The sequence below is a fragment of the Chamaea fasciata genome, unplaced genomic scaffold, assembly GCF_029207755.1.
Source record: "Chamaea fasciata isolate MVZ Bird 193981 ecotype frontalis unplaced genomic scaffold, bChaFas1.0.hap1 SCAF_1, whole genome shotgun sequence".
Lineage (NCBI taxonomy): Eukaryota > Metazoa > Chordata > Aves > Passeriformes > Sylviidae > Chamaea > Chamaea fasciata.
In genome coordinates, this window is record NW_027094086.1 from 12,203,674 (window position 1) to 12,226,107 (window position 22,434).

General features: G+C 41.8%; 2 protein-coding genes across 9 annotated transcripts in view; both read left to right on the plus strand.

The window, feature by feature from the left end:
* The window catches only part of ATAD2 (ATPase family AAA domain containing 2), a 31,023-nt gene extending 26,942 nt beyond the window's left edge, over positions 1-4,081 (plus strand). For all 3 annotated transcript variants that reach the window (XM_066176452.1, XM_066176435.1, XM_066176442.1), the window contains 2 exons: positions 1,595-1,723; positions 3,163-4,081. In XM_066176452.1, coding sequence (XP_066032549.1) covers positions 1,595-1,723; positions 3,163-3,201 — 168 coding nt within the window. In that variant the 3' untranslated portion in view covers positions 3,202-4,081. The remainder of the gene's footprint in view (positions 1-1,594; positions 1,724-3,162) is intronic.
* Positions 4,082-5,217: 1,136 nt separating this feature from the next.
* ZHX1 (zinc fingers and homeoboxes 1) overlaps positions 5,218-22,434 on the plus strand; it is a 31,498-nt gene continuing 14,281 nt past the window's right edge. For 4 of the 6 annotated variants that reach the window (XR_010719444.1, XR_010719442.1, XR_010719443.1 and 1 more), the window contains exons 1-2: positions 5,218-5,502; positions 6,324-6,429. Coding sequence is in view for 1 of the 6 variants with exons in the window: in XM_066176497.1 (XP_066032594.1) it covers positions 6,420-6,429 (10 nt within the window). In the remaining 5 variants the exon portion in view is untranslated. Of the gene's footprint in view, positions 5,503-5,966; positions 6,236-6,323; positions 6,430-22,283; positions 22,412-22,434 lie in introns of those variants that run through there. The other 2 variants (XM_066176524.1, XM_066176497.1) reach the window with 2 other exon arrangements.

Below are 22,434 nucleotides of genomic sequence, written 5' to 3' on the forward strand. Positions count from 1 at the left end.
TTCAGACAAAGTATGGGAGGGCTATATAGGTGGTGAAATAATTCAACCTGTAATGGACTGTGACTGTTGTTTCCACATCTGGTGTAGACTGCTGTTCTTGCTTTTGGTGCTCTAAATTTTAGGAGACTCAATTATCTTCTATTTTTAATGTAAAAGGGCTTGTTAGATTTTAAAATAGCCCACTGACAAACTGGTAGTGCTGTTGGTATTGATGTCTTGGCAGTTAGTATGATGGACTGGAGGGTTGTTTTGGTTTGCTGTTTGCATGTTTTCATTTATTAGGAACTGGAGGAATACCTTGATTTTTAGCAGAGATGACTTTTAACTTGAAGTTAGCAGGTTGACTTAAAGGTCATCCTAGATAAAATTCTAATACCTGCTCTTCTCAAATTCTTTCAAAATCCAGCGACAGAATTTTGCATTCATATAGCACAGTATTACAAGGTTTTTCCAGTCCCCTGTAGGGGAGAAGTTGTTATCCTGTGATAGAGTTGGAGAAAGGATCAAAAATGTGCCTAGCTGCAGGGGGTCAAAGAAGTTCTTTAGCATGAATTGGAGAGGGTAGATCGACCTGGCCTTCTTCAGGAAATCTTGCAGTGAGGAGAATTCAGGAAATTGCCAGGTTGAGGTCCTAGAGCTGAGTCAAACCTGAGAGGGCTGCTGTTTACCTGCCATGATAAGAAATGATAAAAAGTGAGAAAAGAGAAATTAACTTTTTAAGACAGGCTTCCTAAGCAAGCAAATTTCATGGCATTGTGTTCATAGAATGATAGAATTTCCTGAGTTGGAAGGGACCCAGAAGGATAGAGTCCAACTCTTGGCCCTGCACAGGGCACCCCCAATAATCTTGCCATGTGCTTGAGAGTATTGTCTAGATGTTTCTTCAGCTCTGTCAAGCTGGGTGCTGTAGCCACTTTCCTGGGAGCCTGTTCTACTGCCTGACCACCCTCTGGGTGAAGAACTTGTATCCAACCTAAATTCCCCCTGACACAGCTTCATGCTATTCCCTCAGGTCCTGTCAGTGGTCACCAAAGAGCAGAGATGGGTTGGTGCCTGCCCCTCCACTTCCCCTTGTGAGGAAGCTGTTGTTAATGTCTGCCTGTGTAGGGACTCCACATGGGTTTCTCTAGAGTCAGGGTGCCAACAGCATGTGCTCCAGAGTACTGCCCATTGGAGAGATGGTACTGTAGTCCTTACAGAGGTTTCAGTGTGAGGACAGAGCTACAGCCATGAAATGGATCTTTTAGAAAACTTCATTCCTTAAAATGGGTGCCACTGGAGCTTGCTGCTTGTGTTAGAAAGCCTCTTTGGAATTTACTTGCAGACAGTAAGCTCGGTGAACCTCCAAACTGTAGCTGGTTGGTTTTGTTTGGGCTGTTTTTTTTTGTTCTGGGTTTTGGGTTTTTTTGTTTATTTGCTTGATAATAGGTCTAGAACTCAATGAATACATACAAGAGCATACAGTCACTTACATGGCAGCAGTTCAAAAGTTTCACATGGGAAGTTGGCCACACACCTATGCCATGTCCTACCTTTTCTGTTTGCAACTTATCTTGTGCTATTCTGAACTCTGGTTTCCATTTTTTTTCTTCAGCAAGTGTTGCATTCTATTGCCGTGGTAACCGAGAACGTCAGTATATTTCGCATGGAAAAACTGTATGCTGTCCTTAGCCAGTGCATTTACCAACATCGGGAAGATGGTGACAAAAACGAATTAGTGAAGGTAATTTTCTTGTCTTGTAGCACTTTCTGTCATTATTACAGGTGTGTGTGTTATGCATATGTACATGTGCCCTGTGAACATCATGGTAATTTAGTATTACTCATTGCTGCTTAGTTGCCTGTGTTACAAGATTTGTTCATTACAGTCTGGAAGACATTTCTCCATATTGCTAAACTATTGTTGCATTTGGTTTAGCTGTTGGCAGTTTCAGCAGGAAAAGGCTTGAAGTCGATGGGTCCCCCCCAGAGCCCTCTCAAAGGAGTTAACCTCAGTCTGTCACTACTCCTGCTCCAGAACCTTTTCAGTGCTGGGGGGGCTGTGAAAGGAGGGTGCTTTTCTCAGTCTGTCACTTCCTCGTTCTTCTCCTGCGGGCAGTCACACATGGTAACACTTGTATAGTATTCACTCCATTCCTGAAAAGAAACTAAGTATGAGGTGTACAAGAATAAGAGACTTTAGTCTCACCAGTCTCCTTTTCAGCTAGAATGGCTCAAGCATCTTTAATTTCATTTATGGGGAGCTTCCTGCCTATGAAGGTTTAATGGTAATGAGTCAAATTCTGTAATCTCTTCCTCTAAGAGATTTCCAAGTTGTCAGAACTTGGCAGAAACATTCCACAGGAACCCATGGTCCCAGTGTGACTTTCCCAGTGTTGAGTTGATTTAGATAGGCTGGATATTCAGTTTTCAGCTTCACAGTCCTTGAATCCATTTGTCTTCCACGTGGTCATGCATAAGAATAGATAAAATTCTTTATGCACCTCAGTCTTCCTTAAAAAAGTGAGGAAACCTCTTTTCTTGGGTCCTGGTCATCTTGATCTCTTCTTCCACATCTGATGAAGAGTCAGATCAGATGCTCTTGCTCTGATTGTGCAACAGTGAGGATCATTTGGATTCAGGGATGCCATTCCTGAAAAATGCACCCTTCTCTCATCTATCATGATGACATGATTTAGCATGTTTGTTATCTTGGGGCTTGTGAGCTTTTGTGACAGAACTTGTTTTCTTTATTTCCTGCTTCTTTGAGCTTTAACCAAAGAATATTTCCTATTCAGAGGAATTGCTCAAGTCAGTCCAGGAGTAAGTTCTATTGTATGAAGACAGAGACTTTAACAAGTATTTATTCAGAGTGCAGAAAAGAACAGTTCCGCTTTTAGCTGTGGCTCTTCGGGAACTGTCTCCTCTCTAATTGTTGAAAGCACCATTGATCCATACTCCTGATACAGATCCCTGCAGTCTTTCTAGCCTACTCTTATTTTGGGTGCATAAGGATGTGTTGGAGCCAGTGAGTATAGAACAGTGATGCTGGTAGCACGTGTATTGGCTAAATCATAACTAACAATTGTGTGCACAGATTCTTGCTGCTTTTGAAGAAGTAGCAAACCGGGTTCTTAAGTTTGAATTGACACTGACTCCTAATTTGTCTTTTTTTCTTCTTAGGCAATGAAGAAAGAAATTACAGCCTTCAGTTATCCATGATACTTGATTTCAGCCTAGCTGACACGCTCTGTAATGTTTTCTTTTTATTGCATGCTGTTTTTTCTTTGCATTGTTCGATAAATACTAGGTCTACATATATATTTATACAAATATATCTTAAAATTTATTAAGAAAGCTCAAATAAAGTAATTTAATGACTTCTATTTGATATTTTCCTTCTAGATATGTATATTTTAATGTGACATACTGCTGTGATTGCCTTTGGAACTCAGCAGATCTGAATAGATAATTTCAGTACCTCTCTTAAAAAGAAAACCTAACTTGAAACAAAACAAGATTTACTACTGTAAGTTTCTAAGGTAAAGTTTAATCATTCTTGTTATAATGACAGTCTTAATACTGGAGAAAAGCATTTTAATACAAATTGTTAAGTCATCAGATGGCTTGTAGTTGAATTCAGTTGTAAATAGTTTTCTAGTTACCTGGGAAGAATTCTATCTGTTTATTACCTAAAAGTCAATATATTGTTGGTGATAAATATATTCAAGTAAAAGCAAAGCAGTACACTGTTTTGAAGAATAGTTTCTCTTCAAAACTGCAGAGAAAATTTATCTGTTAATTTGATAGTTATTTAAATTAAAAAAATAAGACAAAGTTTAACTATATGAGAATTTTATATAAATCATGATAAAATATGTGGCATGACCCTTTGCTCTTCTGTCACCTCACATACGCAATGTGTAGCAATATTGAACACCAAACTGTGCAATCCCTCTTTGTGTGTGTTTGGTTTCTTACCTCTGTCAGTCGTGTTCTCTTCTTGTGTCCTTCTGTTGTGTTTGTTCAAACATGAGTGTGCTATTTTTTTTCCTCTGTATTGTTTGGTGGATATTAATAAATAAAAATTCATCTCTTTTTAGTGGTGCGCTGTCTGCTCTGTTCTAATCACAGAAGAATTTTCATCATTGATAATCTTGCATTTAAGACACCAGCACAAATCCTGTGATTTTAAAATAACAAATGCATGTGCTCAGCTTCTTTTTTCTCTACTCAGTGTACAGATTATACAGCAGACAAGTTCAGGAGAAAAATTACATTAAAATGCAAATTTGCAATTTATTTTTTTTCTATGACATTGGAAATGTAATAAATGAACTAATGGCCTTAACTTAGATCTCCTCCTTGGCTGCCATCGCCAGTTTCGATGTGACTTGGGGCAGGCAGTTTGTTGAGTGCATCCCCTAAGAGCACTATGTGGAAAACTGACAGTGTGGAATTGAGGAACCAGAAACATTCTTGGGATCAAAACTTCTGCTGTGAGCAAATGTCTTCCTGTCACTAGGCTCGACAGGATCCTGTACCTAGGCAGATTTAAAAAAATGTTCCCAACTGTGTAAATCTTCAGCTTCTGTCAGCACCTGTGAACAGTTAAGGGTTCCCCACAAGCCACATGTTTCTTTTTCCTTTCTCGGGGAACCGGTCACATTTTGCTGCCTGACCCAAAATAGCACACAGTGATGAGAAAAATAGTGTAGGGAAACAATGTTTTTGAGAACTGGGCAGTGAGAGGTAAACCTAAATATTGATTAAAATATTTTGTATGTAGTAAAGGGAGAGAAGTCTCCTTTCTCAAAGTTCTCTTACTAACAAAAAAACCCCAACAACCCGAGGTGTGGGAAATGTTTTTTTCGTTAGAGCCGCTACTTCTGCGTTCACTCGTCCTGGTTTGGGTCTCGGGACCCTGCGGCCGTCTCCTCCCTCGGCGGCAGCTCAGGGCGGGAGTGGCAGAAAAACTCTTCCCGGGCTGGGGGCGACGCTGTCCCTACAGCTCGTCCCGGGCGCGGCAGAACTGTCGAGCGCGGAGCCGAAGTTTGCCAGCGGAGGAGCGGCTGCGGGGGCGCGGCTGCCGCCCGGGAGCTCCGACCCCGCCGCCCCCGCTGCTCCCCGGGCGGCCCAGGAGCCGCCGGTGCCCCCGGGCTGCGGCGCTGCGGTGCCGGGGCAGCCCCCGCGCCCGGTGTCCGCCGCCTGACGGGCGGGGCGGCGGGAGCGGCTCCGCCCCCGCTCGCTGCCAGGGCGGCTGAGGCAGCGGCCGCGCCGTCCGCGCTCACCGCGCTCCCGCCCCGGGGCAGCGCCGCGCCGGGAGGATGCGAGTGGGCGCCGCGGGGCGAGGCGAGGGCGCGGGCGGCCGCGGCGTTGCGAGCTCCCGGCCCATCCGCCGCCCCCCCGCCCCGAAAGAAGTGCAGTAGTTTGTGAAGCGCAAGATGGCGGCGCGGCCGTGAGCGCAGGCGGCGGGCGGGCGGCGGCGCGGGCTGAGGGGGCGAGGCGGAGCGGCGCCGGCAGGTAGGGACTCGCTGAGGGCGGCTCTCGGCGCCGGGAGGCGGGAGGGCGACCCCGCTGCCCGGGGAGGCGCGCCCTGCGCCCGCCCCCGCTTCCCCCGGGAGCGGGCCGGGCGCTCCTCCGGTAGGGACGGGACGGCGCTGCCGCCCCGGGGCGGGGGCGGCTCCCGGGCAGCGGGGGCGGGCGGGCCGGGCCCGACGGGGACGGCGCCCGCGGGGTGGGCGCGGTGGGGCGGCCGCGCCCCGCCCGCCTCCCCATTGTCTGGCGGCGGCGCTGCCCCCGCGGCCGGGGGTCATCGCCCGTCGGGGGCGGCGGGCTCCGGGCGGGCTGGGGGAGGCTGAGCCGTGGCATCCCCTGGAAGCGGACTGTGCGTGCCCCCCCCGCCCCCGACCCAGCCCGCAGTGGGGTCAGACCCCTCCGAGGACGAGCTCCTCTCCCTTTTCTTCCTTCCTCCGCCCCGTGCCGGGAGCCTGCACGGGGCTTTGCTCGCCTCAGGGCGGAGGAAAATCCGTCTGACTCGTCAGTCAGAAAGGAGAATCAAGAAGTTCAATCCCGATGCGCCCAGAGGAGTCGGCGAGTTCCTGCCCGCTGTCACCGCTGGCGTTCAGGCGGACGGACGGACTGACAGACTGACGGCAAGCAGCGAGCCATGAAGTTGTGGCTCCAGAGTTATCTTGCATCCCGTGGCGTTGCGGTGCGGGGGCGAGCGTGAAGGAACAGTACAGCGTATTTGCAGGCAAAGTTGGGGAGGATATCTGGTTTGATCCTCTGGGGGTGCCTGGGTTTTGGGGTCCGTTCTGATGCTCAGCTCTCCCCTATACCAGGATGTGCAGCACTGAAAACCAACACCAACTTCAGTAAACCATGTAATGGAGGCTCTTCTGGATCTCTGAAAGGGCTCAGAGTATCTGCAATAGTGAATGTTATCTGGTAGGTACTTGCACTTTATTTCTGAGCTGCTCGGTAGGTTAAATAGTTAATGGAAAGATGGGGAAGTTTACTGTGTACAAAGTGCCATGTGAAATAGTGAAGGCTGAGATGTCTCGGTCTGCAGGCTGCCACTTACTTTTAAAATAAGGCATGTACAGAGAGTATATTGAGCATTTCAAAGTGCATATAAACATTGTGTAAATAAAAAGTGGATTTTGTATGAAACTTGGTACATGAAAACAAATATTCCCTCAAATATAGGAATGAGAAGGGAAATTTAAAAGCTGTGCTGTTGGTTTTCATCAGCGGTCTGTTTTTTTGTTTTTATTCAGAAGGATTTCACGCCAAAAAAAAGAAAGCTTGGGAGTACTTACAGAAACCCTGTTTAAAGCAACCTGTGTGATGTAGACTAGAGTACTGCCCTGAATTAAGACCTCTTGGAGCAAAAATGCATAATTTAGAAACCCTTTTGTTACTTTCTTTAAACATTGCCAGCAAGGCAGTCAGTTCCACTGGTGGTGTTAAATGAATTCCCCTGAGCAGATTAGAAGTAGATGCCATTTTGTATAACTGAAATTTCTTGCTTTTAAATTTAGGCTAGTGGTTCTTGTATCTTGGCTAGACTGAAAAACCCTCTGCTATCATATTTGGATAATGTGTATGTTTACTATGATAGTCCCCAAACTTGTCCTGGGAAAACACAGTACTTTGAGATAGAGCTTTCCTTTGTGAGGCTTACTTTTCTACTTTCCTAATGTTTCTTATGGCTCTGTTCTGGATTATTTCCTCTCTTGTAATACCTCTCTTGATGTGAGTGCTTTAGCGGGATCCAGTGTCCTGATATCTAGCCTTAACTGCTGTTGTTTATAACTGTTGTTTATTACAGGAATAGACAATATTTATCACAAAGTTTCTCACAATCCTTACCGTTGGAGACTTTGAGCTATGTGTTGAACAGTTCTTCCTTTTGTAGATTCTCCACACTGAAGGATTTCTATCAAATAATAGACTTTGTAATATTGCTAGGATTCCTTTTGTTCCTAATGTACCCAGAAGGCTGTTTCTTGTGTCTTTTGGCTTCACTGGGCCGTCTGTAGCACTTCAGTTAAGCTTATTGCTATCGCTGAGATTTTCCTCTGGGTTTCCCACCGTTTGTTTATATGTAGTCTGAAGGAAAGATTAAAAATTGGGGTTAACTTTCTCATCTAGTCGTGATTGGTGACCCGTTTGTTTGTATGTAACTTTAAGAGTCTTACTTGAAAAACAGTCATTTATCTTTGAAGTCAGATTCTTTCCTTAAGTCTGAGTTCAGGATTTTTTGCAGCTTTACGAAGCTGGAACGTTTAAAGAACCAAGTACATGTAAACTGTGATTTTTTTTTCTGTTTGTGAATGATATATACAACCAAGGCACAATCACTTGCAGCTAAGGTATGGCTGATCTTTATTTTGGTGATCAGTTTCTCTTTACCTATCAAGCTGAGGTCTAGTAAAGATTTCACAGTATCAAATTCAGTACTTTTATCTTTTCTAATTTTTATAAATCCTGAACTTGCTGTAAATTTTTCAGAATGATCAGTTTGCTTAAATCCTGTGTGATAACAGTTTTGGGGTCATGGCGTGAGGGAGTGTTCTGAACATTTTTAGCTGAGTGCATGGACATGCTGTTCTCTTCTGTGTAGAAATGGTCAATATTCTCTCTCCTTGTGCTTTAGATGCAGGGTCATTGATCCATAAATGTCCAAGATGGTTTGCTTCTGAGTTGTCAGGGACTTGTAAACAAGTGATGCAATTTTCAGTTTAGTCCCATTTTCCCTTTTGTTTACTTCCTATTTCCTAAATAAGCAGCAGTAGTGAGTGTAGCGTTTTACTTGTGTAGCTCCCCACTACCTGTCAGTAGTGTCACCTTTGCTGGATATCCACCTCTAAGAAAACAATTTTCTGTTATTATTTAGAGTTTCTAATATTGTCAAACTAGGCATTAAAGGGATGTGACTGCTTATGTTTTCAGCATTATTAGTTCTACTAATTCAAATTTACTGTCTTTTTTTCTTTTATTCCGATCCATCTTTTCTCTTTTTTCTATTTTCTCTTTTTTGTCCTTTTTTTTTTTCAAATTTCATGGCTAGTTGAGGGCTTTCCCAAATAGTCAAACCGTTTCGCTGTATATAAAGTTCTTGCTTTTTCTTTGGAGGTGGAAGCCACCAAAATGATGCATTTCCTTATCCTGTACCAACCAGATGGCATTTCATAATTCTGTGCCTTACACCACTTCCACTGATGGTTCATTTCCAGTTCTGTGGTCTTTCCGTCAAGGAACTGGATGGAACTTCAGGGGGTCCACTCTGGTCTTTTTCCTGTCTTTCAGAGTTCAGTGAACTGTACTGTATTTCTTAGAACAGTGCCTGTACTATCAGTGGATTCTTTCAAACCAGCTTCAGAGATCAGCCCAAATTGAGCAAAAGTCAGCTATTGTCACTTGTTAGAAGGTGTGTACCACTCTCTCATCCTTAAGAGCTTTCAGATCATAGTAAATGTTACAGTTCAGTATAATTCACTGTAAAAGAGTATAATCCAAAGGGGCAGAATGTAGCCTACATTTATTATACCATTAAAATTACAAGACACATTGTCATGCTGAAGCACAGAAGACAAGAAAATTGCTGACGACTAAAGGAGGAACAGATGTAGTGTGATGGGAGAACCTTCAGGAAAAATTGTAAAGAACTTTCAATATGCAACTGTTTGCACTTCTTAAAAGATCTAAAAGGTAGCAAAAAACTTAATGTTGCAGACATTCTTTAGCATAGCCTCTCCTTGTGCCTGATAGGTCTAAAGGAACTTTATATATTCTACTTCAAAAGAACAGGTTCATCATCATGTTTGGAGCCATTTAAGAAAGTGACTTTGGTATTCCAGGTTCACTCTAACCAACTTGGTCGTCTCTGGTGGCGTTTTGCAGTATGCTGCTCACCTTCCTTATCTAATGGTCTCACTAGGATTTGGAGGAACTTCACATGCTTTGAGGGGACCCACAATTCGAAAACCATTGCTCAAGCAAGGCTTGAAGGCTGACAGTTTTGTTTAAAGAGTGGGCAGACAGAACTGTGTAATGAGGCGCGTGTAACGCCAGCCCTCACTGCTTGGCAAAGCCAGCATCGTCTCTGAGTGCCAAATTCACCTCAGCAGACAGAAGGACAGGAATGAGCTTTTGAACTTTCTGATGGTTGGGGTAAAAGCTCCACATGTTCAGCACTCTGAATCTCCAAAGCTTCTTCAAACCACATTTATTAGATGGAAAATAGCTGTTAGCTCACAATTAATTCTGTGAATTGGGTAATCATAGAGATTTTAGGGCTTGAATCATTGGTTATATGTTAGGACTGTGATTATTTTAACATTGTCTTAGCTTAGAAAGGTGCTGAGACCTTCATAGATGGAAGTGCATGTTTGTATAGTCCAAGGCAATCTTGGTAGAGGTCTCGAAGCTTGCCTTTCTTAAAGCTGTAGAGTAGATTAATATACACAAAATATGGTACTAATGTGATTGCTTCGTTATAATGGAAAGGCTTGGTTTGTATGTCAAAATGCTGATGATTTTAGAACTCTCCTACTGGCTCTGTGCATGGGTGTAATGCTCTCTTGGTAATTAGGTTAGTTGAGATCTGGGAATGTTGTCTGTCCAAAGAAGAGTAAAGGGGAGACAGTGGGGAAGGAGTCAGGAAAGAACAGCTATTAACTACCTGACTGTAGAAGACTGGAAGTAAAATGTTAGTTTACAGCTGTGCACTTCCTCAAGAACTCCATATTTCTAGTCAATCTTTAAAATACCTTCAAAGTAGAAAGGTACTGCCTTTTTATAAATGGATCAGATGCCTTCAGCAAATCAGCGGGATTTGAGAGTGCTCTGCAAATCCAAGTTGTATCAGGAGGAGTTGGGCACTTGGCAGCAGTTGCCAAGTGAGTTAGATGGAGCAGCATGAAAGCTCAGGAGTTTCTGTTTCTCAGCAGGATTTTCAGCAAGGTAGATAGAGTGGAATTTTTGGAGTGTTCAGCCCTGCACAATGTTCAGCCTTGTTTGCCATGCTGAATACTTACTGGCTCCCTGTCCTCCAAACTTCTCAGGGGGATCTGGTCTGACAAAAGGTCACCACACCTAGAGTGTCATGTGAGTTTGGGTTTATTGTTCATGGATCAGTTTGAGAATTGATGCCCATACGAGATCCCTGCTGGCATTTTAGGTATTTGCTTAAATATGATGCAAACACACACAGCTTCACTACTTGTAGCTTATGAGTGGTTTTCAATTTTGACTTCTTAATACATTTTACTTATATTTGTTGGAGGAATTTGTTGGTGAATGGAGAACAATTTTTTAATTGCATTAAAAGCAGTAATTTAGCATGGAAAAAGATTACCTTTGGCGAGTTTCTTTGTGAGATGCCTACAATTTTGGGTGTTGTATCAGTCCGAAACCAATCATTTTAACTCTGATTCTTGACAAGTGGCTTTTTTTTTTTTTTTTTTTTTAAACTCTATTTCCTGGTTTCCTCCAGGGGAAATATAAGGCCTTGCTAATATCAGCTGTTTGTTTCTTTAGGGCTTTAGGGGGGAAGGAGGGAAGAGATGGAAGAAAAGAGTAGTATTGAAGAAAAGTAAGTTTACTCTTTCTACACATAGTAAAGAAATAATCACAAGCCCAATTCCTTAGAAACATATAATCATTGCGCATAAAGTCCACAGAGGGAGAAGTTTTACGTCACTGTGTACACTGAAATTCAGATTCCTTTGTTTTGAAAGCTTTCCAGTATATTAATATTTGCATGGATGGTGACAGTGTGAGTACCATACTCTGATGTCACACACACTGACAGAGTGGGGAATACTTTGCAGTTTAAGCCAGATGCATGTGGGCACAAAGTAGTCCTAAGTTCAGAATTTGCAGCTATATGCTGCTGTATATGAGTGAATGTCCTATTTCCAGATGTAATGCTCTGTTACAGATAGTAATTACTATCTGTGATTTACTGAACAGGAGCCCTCTTCTTCACCAGGCAGGGTTTAAGCCCTGTTGCTGCAGAGAGCTGAGAGGGAGAGAGGCTGAGCGTGAGAACTCACTGGAGGCTTAGGACTGAAGATTGCTTTGCACCAGAGCAGCTTCTTCAGCACTACTTTGTGTGGAAAGATTCAGTCATTTCCACCCAAAGCAATGAAATAAAAAGCTCAGTCAGCCATTTCATCCTGAGATACCCCGCCCTCCGAAACAAATATTAAAAAGAAAATGTAGTTTTGGCCCATGCATATCCCACTGATTTCCACTGATTAAGCTGAGGTTTGTAATTGGGGTCTAGACAGGCGGTGTTTTGCAAAATATAAGTAAGTACCTTTTTACAATTTCCGTAGAGAGAGTTACAAGATTTATGTAATCCCTTTGATATTATATTTAACCCAATAACAGCTTGAAAAGCAGTCTGTTTAGCTTATCTTCATCCTAGATTCAGTTTTAATATCTAATGTTTAAATGGAGGGGGGATTGATCTTTATTCTTAATGATTCGTGCAGCCTCAAAGCACGATGGTTTCTAGTTGTGTGCTGCCTTTCCCACTGGGGGATGCAAACAAAAGAACAATAATTTCAGACTCCTCCTTCAGTTTCCAAGAGAACCTTAGCTGCTCAGGGATAGCTTTGAATTTTAAAAGCATCTTTCTTCCAAATTATGTATTGATTGCACACAAAATAGCAGTGCTCTAATATGCAATTTAAAACAAATGCACGATGGTGCTCATTTGTTTTTAATGCTGCTTTTTCCAGCAGAAAAACAAAAAGAGGATTCTATTCCCATAAACCAGTCTTGCAAAATCCTTACAAACATTTATTAGTCTAGACAGAAAATATTCTCACCCAGCCTCAGCTTGACGATGACAAAAAAAAAAAAAAAAAAAGCAAGCTAATATTGTCCTTGGCTGTCAAAAAAGAAAAAGAAGGAAAAAAAGAAAAAGCTTGCCCCAGGCTAGTGAACCAGTAACATTTTGCAGGGTCTGCTTACAACAACAGATATATCTTATTCCCATGGGGTTTCCAGGCCTGCCTATTTTCTGTGCTAAACTTGGACACTCTCATAAACATTCTCTTTGAGTACCACACCCCAGTCGTATCCTGGGCTCTTCTGATTTGGTTGATTGAATAATGATACCAGACATGTTCGTCCTACCTCTCCTGACCAGTCTTTGTATTTCCCTGTCTCTCCCAGAAATCATTTAACTAATGCATTAATTCAAAACCAGTCCTAATAATGGAATAATGGAAGCTGGTGGTTTGATCATAGCTTGGATCCGAACCTAGGGAACCCTGATTTAAATGATTTCTCCTCATTTTGAGTTGAATTTATGCTTTCTATAACTGTTGTAAATGGCAGGTGATTCTCATTGTTTGATATTGTGGTAGTTTGCCGAGGTTTTTTTGTAAAGGGATAAATTATATCAGAGATTGTTACTTTATCTCAACATACACTCAGATTATTAATTTTTACTTCTGTCATTTTCCTGGAAAACAGTGAATTATGCATATCTTGTTTTTGAGTTAATTATTAGTTCCCGTTTTCCCAAATTTGTCTAACTGCACTTGATTGGAAATTAAAATTGAACTTAAAATGCACCTAAATGACATAACATGTCTGTATTATTAAACTACTGTAAATATGTAGCATATCTAAGAGTACATTTATTCAAACATGACTTTGTGAGACAAATTATGATATTTTTTAATACTCCCTTGAGTAAGTTTATTGTTTCTGTGATGACGTATCCATGTCTGTTAAGATTTTAGCCCTGGCAGAGTTTATCCTTAAGCCGGAATTGGAGATCTTACACAGAAAAAAAGCCATCCTGCTTTTTAAAGTTTGAGGCAGGAATTTCTGTCATTCAGGAAGTAATTTCTACCTTCACTCAGTGCAGATGTCTACAAAGAATTTCCGTGTATAAGGTTAGTTGTTAACAACCAATAATTCAGTGTTTTCACTGAAAATTTCCAACTTAGTTAAGTAAAAAAGTAATAACATGAACTAAAATTATCTGTCATAATACTGATTTTTTAAGTCCTTTTATTCCATTAATAAAAACTTAGCTGTTTACAATTAGCACAGAATTTCTGGCAGTAATTGGTGCTCTTGATGATTATGTCTGGTTTAATGTCAGTAAATAAGATAGGTGTTTCTCCTACGAGGGAATGTGTTCAGTATGTTCTTGAAACATTAATATAAATTAACAAAATCTTTCTGTTTAAAACTTACAGTCTAAATAATAGGTTGTTTAAACATAGTACAGATTCTTCTCTTCTTCCCCCCCCCAACTGTCACGCTGTTTTGTCCTGTGTAATGTTTTTTAGGCTTTTCTGTTACCTCTTACATATGTTTTTATCAACATTTACAGTATTCCTTTAAAAATTTTACTGCTCATTCTCATTTAAATCAGTGAGAGTATGATTTTGACCCTAGGACATTTATACAGCTTTAAGTTACCTGTATTTTTTAAAACAGAACTAATTAATTTTTCTTACAGTGTTTAAATCTAATGCAAAGAATAAAAAAGCAGCTCCACAGCTATTAAAGTACAGTGTTCTAGTTAACTCCATATTTTCCACTTATATCATGTTGTGCTAATTTTCCACCATTATACTGGAGAGACAGAAAGTGAAAGAGGGCAGTCTGTCTGTGATCTGCTCTCTTACTTCCCTGCCAGGGCTGAACACGGGAGGTTTGTGTTTCTCCTGCAGGAGTGACTCACATGACAGGCAGTTCCAGCAGAGCAGGGCAAAAGGTGCAGCCTCCAGCTTTCCTCAGACAGTGGCTCCCAAACTGGGATTGTCCTCTGCAGGGCTCTGGGCAGTGACGAGAGGGGTCACATGTCCGGCACAGAGTAAATCACAGAGGTCAGGTTCACAGTCAAGGTTCAGGGCATTAGCCTGGGAAATGGTAGAACAGGGAACCAGCCTGGTGAAAGACTTATTGATTCTTTGCTCCTGCATTGAAGGCCTTTGTTCAGGTGAGCTGGAAGCAGTGTGGGACTGCTGGGCGCCAGGCCCACCAGTGCCTGTGAAGTGGAGCCTGTGAAATGCTGTAACTGCAAACCTCCTGTTCCCTGTGCCATGGGCAGAGATGCTTGTTCTGATCTGCTGACTCTTCAGGACTCTTCATTACCCCATGGTAACTTCAGTACACAGTCATCTCTCAGGCTTCTGCAGTGGCTGTACTTGGATTTATCTTTCCAATCCACACCGTGTACTTGAAAGCCTCTGTCTTCTACCTTATTTTGTCACTGGGCTGATAGGCAGTAAACAATGTTTATCCACTCTGTGGATGAATGATGGAGGCATGGGGTGGGGAGTGAGGGAATTGGTCTTGTCACACATAGAATAAGACATTATCTCCCACAGAAATCAGCAGGAGTATCTGAGGACTACAGTACAGTACTCAGCAGGGGCGTGGAGTCACGTCACTGTTGCAAATAAAAATGCTTTGCTTTTCATGAAGGTTAACTTGGTACACAGTGGTATTTTACTAGATAATCGAGACCTGCAGAGAGTGTTTATGCAGGCAGCTTGGACTGTCCTCTTTTTTTCTTTGTTACAGGCTCAAACAAATTTTGAGGCTCCTCAAAATCCTGAGGAGAAACATTAGAGTAGAAGGGAGTTTTGAAGATCATCTACTTCAGCCTCCTGCTCAAAGCAAAGTTATCTGTGATGGTAGATAGGATTGTTCAGGGTCTTACCAAGTTTTGAAAATTTGCAAGGATGGAAATTCCTTTAAAATCCCAAGCAGATTTTTACAAACTCCCCAGACAGCTAGTTAAAATTCCTCGCCAGTGCTGAAGTGCTGTTGCTCCACTGTCACTATGCCCCTAAAGTCATCTGCAGCAGACGGAGAGTGTGTTGGTGTTTTAAGGAAAGACAGGCCTGAGTGAGCTTGATAATCTCACCCTGGTCCTGAGGCAGTCATTTAGTGCTGCACTGGGAATACTTGCACTTAGACCAAGTACTCTGAATACATAGAGGGGAACTTAGCCGTCTCAAAGATGTTGTATTTTGAGTTGTGAATATGCTGTTCCATGGCCAGCATTGTTTGGATCAGGTCAGAAGGTAGCATCATGGAGAACTTCTATAAGATCAGCTGTATTTGCAAGCATGAACATAAAATTCTTCTGCATTTTTCCACAATGGAGGAGTCTTCCAGTAAGGGACTAGGTCAATTCTTTGTTCTGTCTGTTCTTAAGTGATCCAGTTCACAATTGTAAAGCTGTTATATGACACTGGAAGCACTCTGGAGCACCTTAAAAAGAACCTTATAAAATACCGTGTCTGAAGTCAATTTTTTTGCATCCAAAGTGGAGATACAAATCACGTGCCATTGAACATAAAGGACTTTTTATGCACTCTGCACGCCTTGGCCTTCTCACAAAGTGGAAGCAGACCTGCAAGGCTGGGGGAGGCTTTGAGGAGAACATGGGGTGGGAAACAACCAAGTGGATCCAAGGCACACAGGAAAGTTCTAACCAAGCACATTTGAGCAAAAGCTCATAGTGGACCAAGTGGTAGAGGAGATTGTAAAGAGCTGTAGAAACCTTGAAAATGTGCCTTATGGTCTTCACTTTGACATGGCATTAGGTAAGTCCATGCAGTAGAACTGATCTTTTCTGCTTTTCAATTGACACTCGGAAGTCCCTGCCTCTTCCTCGTTCATAAAACACTGGTTCATACAAACAGTGTTTATACATTTGTTTCAAGTATTTTGGGATCCGTTAGAAGTTATTTAAATGATGAGTCTGTGTTCTAGTGTATGGAAGTCTGTGTGCATGTGTGGAGCATGTAGCAGTATGTATTAGTGTCACCTGGTCAGTTCACTCCAAGTCCCTGTTTTCAGTTTCCTATGATAGTTGAAATGAGAATTTCTCACACTGTTTCTGCCTTGAGGCTGCTTTTATTCTCTGTTCATGGAGTTTTGGGGGAACATTAGCTGGTTCAAGAGTAAAATTAACAGAGTAAGGAGGGAAGCAAGGAGAGGAAGAGAGGCAGTCTCCATGTAAAAGCCTACTATCTGTCTTTTTCTGAGCAGCTCTGTCCTGCTCAGGGATTTGACATAGGAACTTGAAATTTGGCAACAATCTGGCCTTGAGGTCTGAGAAGTGCATTCCGCTGTCAAAAAAAAAAAAAAAAAAAAAAAAAAAAAAAAAAAAAAAAGGGCAGAATTATGAGTCATAATGTATCACTACCTTTTTGTATCCACGGTAGAATTTGCAGGATGTTTTATCACCTGCTCTTGATCATGCTTTTATGCCTGTCGTGCACATCTGCAGACTGCTTTAAACCACCTATGTGTAGAAATAGATAGATGTAGATAGACACCTCTTTCTCTGTCTGTCTATGTTCCTGTATTGTCATGCATCAGGTTGTTCTTAACCTGTTGCTGCTCCTTGGGCTTCTGCAAATGCCACTGGCCTAGCAGAAGGTAGAAAAGCATTGGGAGCTGTAAGCCCTGAGACCCAGCCCTACTTTTCAAGGGTAGAGTGCTACTAATACTCTTATTTGCTGTTGAGAAGTACCGTTTTGAGTGGTGGCAGCCAAATATTAATAAAAGCAGAAAGCAGCCAATGTGAAATGTAATTTGTGGTGTGACGAAGGCTCATACGGTTTGTCGGAATCAGTGGAGGAGGGGGAGAGGAGAGTGAGACAATCTGTGCTGGGCTGTGTCACCTCGGAATCGCGGGGGCTCCTGCTCAGCACCAGCGATGACTCGGGAATGAGCTGGGCTGTCTCGCCAGGAGACCATCTGTGGGACTGCAGCTTGGCTGTCTGGAGAAGCTGAGAGGTGTTGGGGGACAAGATCTCCAGGAAGTCAAAGGAAGGTCTTGTACTTGCAGCACTGGACTAGGGCCTGGGTAAATTAATGTCTCTAGAAATTTTTCATCTGGAAGAAAAAAAAGCATAATGAAGTTGGAAGGAGCACTTTGTGAAGTCATATGTGTGCCAGATTGTTTCATTTTAAAGAAGGAAATCGTATGATAATAAAACCTTTTGTTTTGGTGTTTGAAGGAGAAACTTTTTTGATCAACAGTTTTTAAAATTAATAATTTCTTACTGTTCTACTTTTTTTAAAGCCAACATGAAACATATAGTGGGTTGAATTAAATGTTTATTCAATGCAAAACACATTAAAATTTCTCTTTGTATCAGTAATTTATTTATTCTTCCTTTCTGTTTTGTATATAACAGCACAGCAATTAAAACAAAATAGAGCTGTAACTATGCAAAGAAAAAAAATTCCGCGACTCTACTGCCATTTTATTGAGTATGATAAGCATTTACACAAGTCTGATACTCACTTTCAAAAACAGTCATGCAGAGATGTCTGACATTAAAAGTACTGAGTGCTCACAGTTTGAATTGGACGCTTCAGAGTCAATAAAATAAAGGTCTGCCAATGTGAGTAGATGCCAAGGTGTCTGCATCACACAGAAAATACCTGTCTACGTGTCTGAGGAGCAGAGACATGCACCCTTCATGCTAAAGGTACCTCTTGGCCAGTGCACCCCTGGTTTTTAAGTACTCGAGGTGTTTGGTCATTTGCTTTATATGATCAGGTACAAAATGTGGTTATGGCTTTCTGTATCAAAAGCCGGGGCACAGGTTACTGTACTCTCCACAGAGGCACCTGGGGTATATTGTGCAATAGAGAAAGATAATGTAGGTCATTTAGTGGTCACTTCTGGCATGAAATTCTGACATTTACTCTGATGGAACTGTTTGTTACCCATTAAAACCAGCACTAAGAGGAAGTAACTGAGAAAGTCCAGTCACGTGTCCTGTGGCAGGCTCCTTTCAGCCTCTGCTGGGCTTTGTGTCAGCTTTCCAGTGCTACATCACTTTGCCAAAGCCAAAGCTCTGGCTTTGGCACAGCCTGGAGCTCTGCGTGGGCACTACGGTAGCTTTTGGTACTTGCCTTCCTCTTTACCAGTCCTAATGCAGCAAGGACCCTAAATGGGCCATATCTTTGTAATACACGAGAACTTCTGCTGAAATCAGTTTGACAAATTTCACTCCTGTGTTGGATTAGTACCAGGCCTTATTTTAAGAGAGGAATCAAATGTGAATATTGCAGGATTAATGGAGATACGACTTTATTTTGGAGTCATAAGCACTAAGGCTCTCTGAACTTTGCAGATAATGAACAAATAAAGAAAATGGCACTGCTACAGTCCTTCACCCTTCTCACTGAGAGGCAGCACAGATCAGAGTGTATTAGCTTACACTGAGCTCTGCAGAAGAGTTTCTGACATAGGTGCATCTACTCTGAATAAATGGTAATAGAAGGAGGCTAAACAAAGGATCAACCACTTCATATTGTCATGGGTTATAAGAAGGCAGCATTTTTTGTGTGAAGTCATAGGCAATTTGTAATCTAGGTGGATTTAAAAGTTAGAAGCAGGTTCTGTTGCTTCATCTTCTCCTGAGCCACTCTGCATATTCTTAAAATCACATTACATGAGGTTGGATTTGTTTTTTTTTTCTTTGCATGCTTTTCCTGCACACTGGATGGAATTGTCATACAGCAAGCAGGGAGCAATGCCTTTTCACAAAGCATACACCCTGAACACACAGTCAACATTTTCTGTTAACTGATTTATTTTTCTTGCTGCATCAGGTACTCTTGTTTGGAGGAGGGAAGGAGGAAATGAGTAAAAAAATTTTCTGGAAGCATGTTCTTTCATGTGTGTCTTCTGTGGTCAACTCTATGTCTTCTCCCTCCCAAACTGTATTCAAATGGGCAGAAGGTTTCTGCCTCCATTTAGAAAATATTTATATCAGCCTTCATCCAAATCACATTTAAAGATAACTTTAAATGTTGAATTCCACTTAGGAATTAATCTGTCTTAATATAATTATTAATTATTGGGATTGCTAACTGTTTATGTTTCAGAAGATCAATGTCCTGAGAAATTGCCTGGTGAAAGATAAAATATCAGATTCTGGACTTGCAAAAAGTATGCCTCCACTTGCTGGTTCATGTTCCTAGAAAAACATCTGTTTCGTGGGCTGATTTGCTAGGAATGTCGATTCTGTGAAAATTTGAGGTGAAATTACAGAAGGGGATTGCAGTGCAAATAATTGAAGGTTTTTCTTCAGATTCCTTTATTAAAAAACGCTGCTTTTGACATAAACACCTGGATTATTGAATTGCAAACCAAATTGCATAATTCAGTGTCCATATTCACAAGGAGGGATAAAAAGAGAAAATCTTTCACAATATTTTGTCACATATTTTGACCTTAAGGTATGTAAGGGACAAAAAAAAGAATTCTCTGAACCATTAGTGATGCCTTTCAGGAATTCACGGAATATGAGGGAGATCTCAGTGGCCTTGAGACAGGCAAGCACAAGATTGGGCAGAAGACTGCCCAGTCTTAACCAAGGGAAATGCTTTCAGAATGTTGCAGGCCTTACTGAAGTCATGCAAGGTCCTACACAGTCCTGTAAGCAGGAGGGGTGTTCTAAAGGAGGTGAAGATTCCAAGGATGATGCATAATTGGTTGGGTAAACTACGCAACTGTGAGTTTTCATAATCCCCTGCTACATACACCCCTGTCAAGCAGGGCGCTACAGGTGGAATAGTCACTTTAGCTCCAGGGAGGAGGGAATGGAGGTTTCTGTAAAGTCTGTAGAGGAAAGAAGGCTGGAAAGGGTTGCAGGCATCTCACTTTATTGAGATTTTACTGAATGCTGTCATAGCACTTCATAGCCATGAATTAAACAGGGTTTTGACATCACAACAACCTTTAAAAGAAAAAAAAAAAAAAACCACAACATTTTACACAGTGTAGTCAGAAGAGCACAGATGCAGCTTTCTTTTTCTTAGTCCTGTGTGCATCAAAAAAACATGTTGCTGTCTTGGTAAACAGAAGAGGGACATGATAATCTGCCTATGCACCATAGCAAAACTGAAGCACAGCAGAGATGTGATACAGATTTAGCTAAAAGCCTGCAGGTGCTGCAATTGCACATAAACCCGTTTGCTTACAGGCACTGTGAACACTACTGGGTACATGAGGAGACTGGAGAAGAACATTTATTGGTTTCTGAACAGGTTTCCCATTTTATTCCTTATCTCCAGCCTTGCCTTCAGCATGCTTCAGTACTACATGTCAGATCAAATGTTTTCACTTGGGCTTCACACCATCCCAGAATGGGACCCTTGGCAGGTGCCTAAACTCTCTCAGACTGCCCTGTGTACACATCCCATGTGCTGTACTAGGGATGAGGCACTGCAGAATAACACAGTCACTTCTCAAAATGCAACTTCAGTCAGCAAAACTAGCTGTTAAGTTGCTTTATAAAATAGGCATTTCTGGCATTTCTGAAATTTTACTCAAAATTGCAGAAACATCAGGTAATACCACCCAGCTCTTCCCCCAGAGCATTGCTCAGCTTTGCCTTGGCAGTTGTCTTCCCTTTTGTCAAGAGCCCTCCAGCCCCGCAGTAAAGCAGCACAGTTAATAATGCTCTACCTCTTGTCCCTTGGGGCACTGAGACAAATGGATCTATTTAGCTTTCCTTCATAGTTCTCTTGCTGCAAAGAGAAATGAGATGGCCTGCAATAGGTCCTTTGTACATGCATGAAAATAAATATCTTTTGCACTTGTGTGCTCACTTTTACAGACTGCCACTATTAACCTGTGGAAGAAGGATATCTTTCTACTCCAGTACCATTAAATAATTGTCATCCTGGAATGATGGTTACCCAAGATTTACTGAGCATTTTCAGTGTCCATAATGCTATGCAGCCATATCCTTGCATAAAAAGCAGATCATGTGAGGCTCTGCACTTTGGATGTAGTCACAGATGTAGGGCAGAGGGTGACTGTTAAAAACATTTAAGAAGGATGTTTATGAAGCAGTAAGGTGACACACAGCTTCAAAAACAGAGCATATGGGGCAGCACTGCATGGCAACTATGGATGAACACTTTTGCCTTTTGCCTAAAGAAAAAATCTGAAGCTAAGGCTTCTGCTTGGGATATCTGTCTTCAATGCTTTTTCTCTCTCTCTGTTACAGTTTACACAATCAGTCATGTCTCTGTTAATGCATAGAGGCATGAAAACAGATTTTAGTTAATTGCCACATGCTAGCAATCAACCTCTATTGGTTTGGGATTGGTCTTCAATTGGAGAATGACATTTGGGAAGCTAGGAAGAAAGGATAATTGTCTTTTGTCTGTCAGAGTGCCTTAAAAAAACATTGTTTTGCCTGCTTTCAGACACGGAAGAAAGACCTTGCACATGATTGTGCTTGTTTGTATAATGCAGTAGAAAAATACTCTAAACCTGCCTTTTCTGGGACACTTCACAGCCTCTGACATGAAAGACATGACAGAGCCAGTAGTGGAGATGTTGTACTGGGCTCAAGTTAGTGATAGGAAGGACTTGAGCTCACAAAACAGTTGAGAGAAGTTGTCATAGCTTAGGCAAAGCAGTCCAAGGGCAGGACTGACCTCAGCACTGTCCCAGGAAAAAGGCTTCTGAAGCAAGGGAAACGGTCAGGAAGTTACCTGTTTCACACCATTCTGTTGTTTAGTTCTGTCACTGTATTGACATGAACTGAAACAAATTTCAACCTATAATAAGTGGATTGGATTTTGCCTTTCTTATCTTTGCTTCAACTATCTCTTCTTGGAATGGGTCTCCTGGCTTCAGGGTATGAGCAGTGGCACACTAAACCCCTAAGGACTGAATTAACTTAAACCATAATATTTAGCAAAATAGAAGTTATTATTTAAATTAAACTAATTCCACTGTCTCTTCTTTACTACAGGTGGTGGATGTGGACTTTAAAACAGTGTGTCTCAACATCTCATCCTCAACTATTTCTAATCTGATTGCACTACGAAAGAAAAGCTGCTAATGGGATAAATGTTGAGACTTTACAAGAACTGACTTGAAGTACCGAAAGCCATTATTATTAT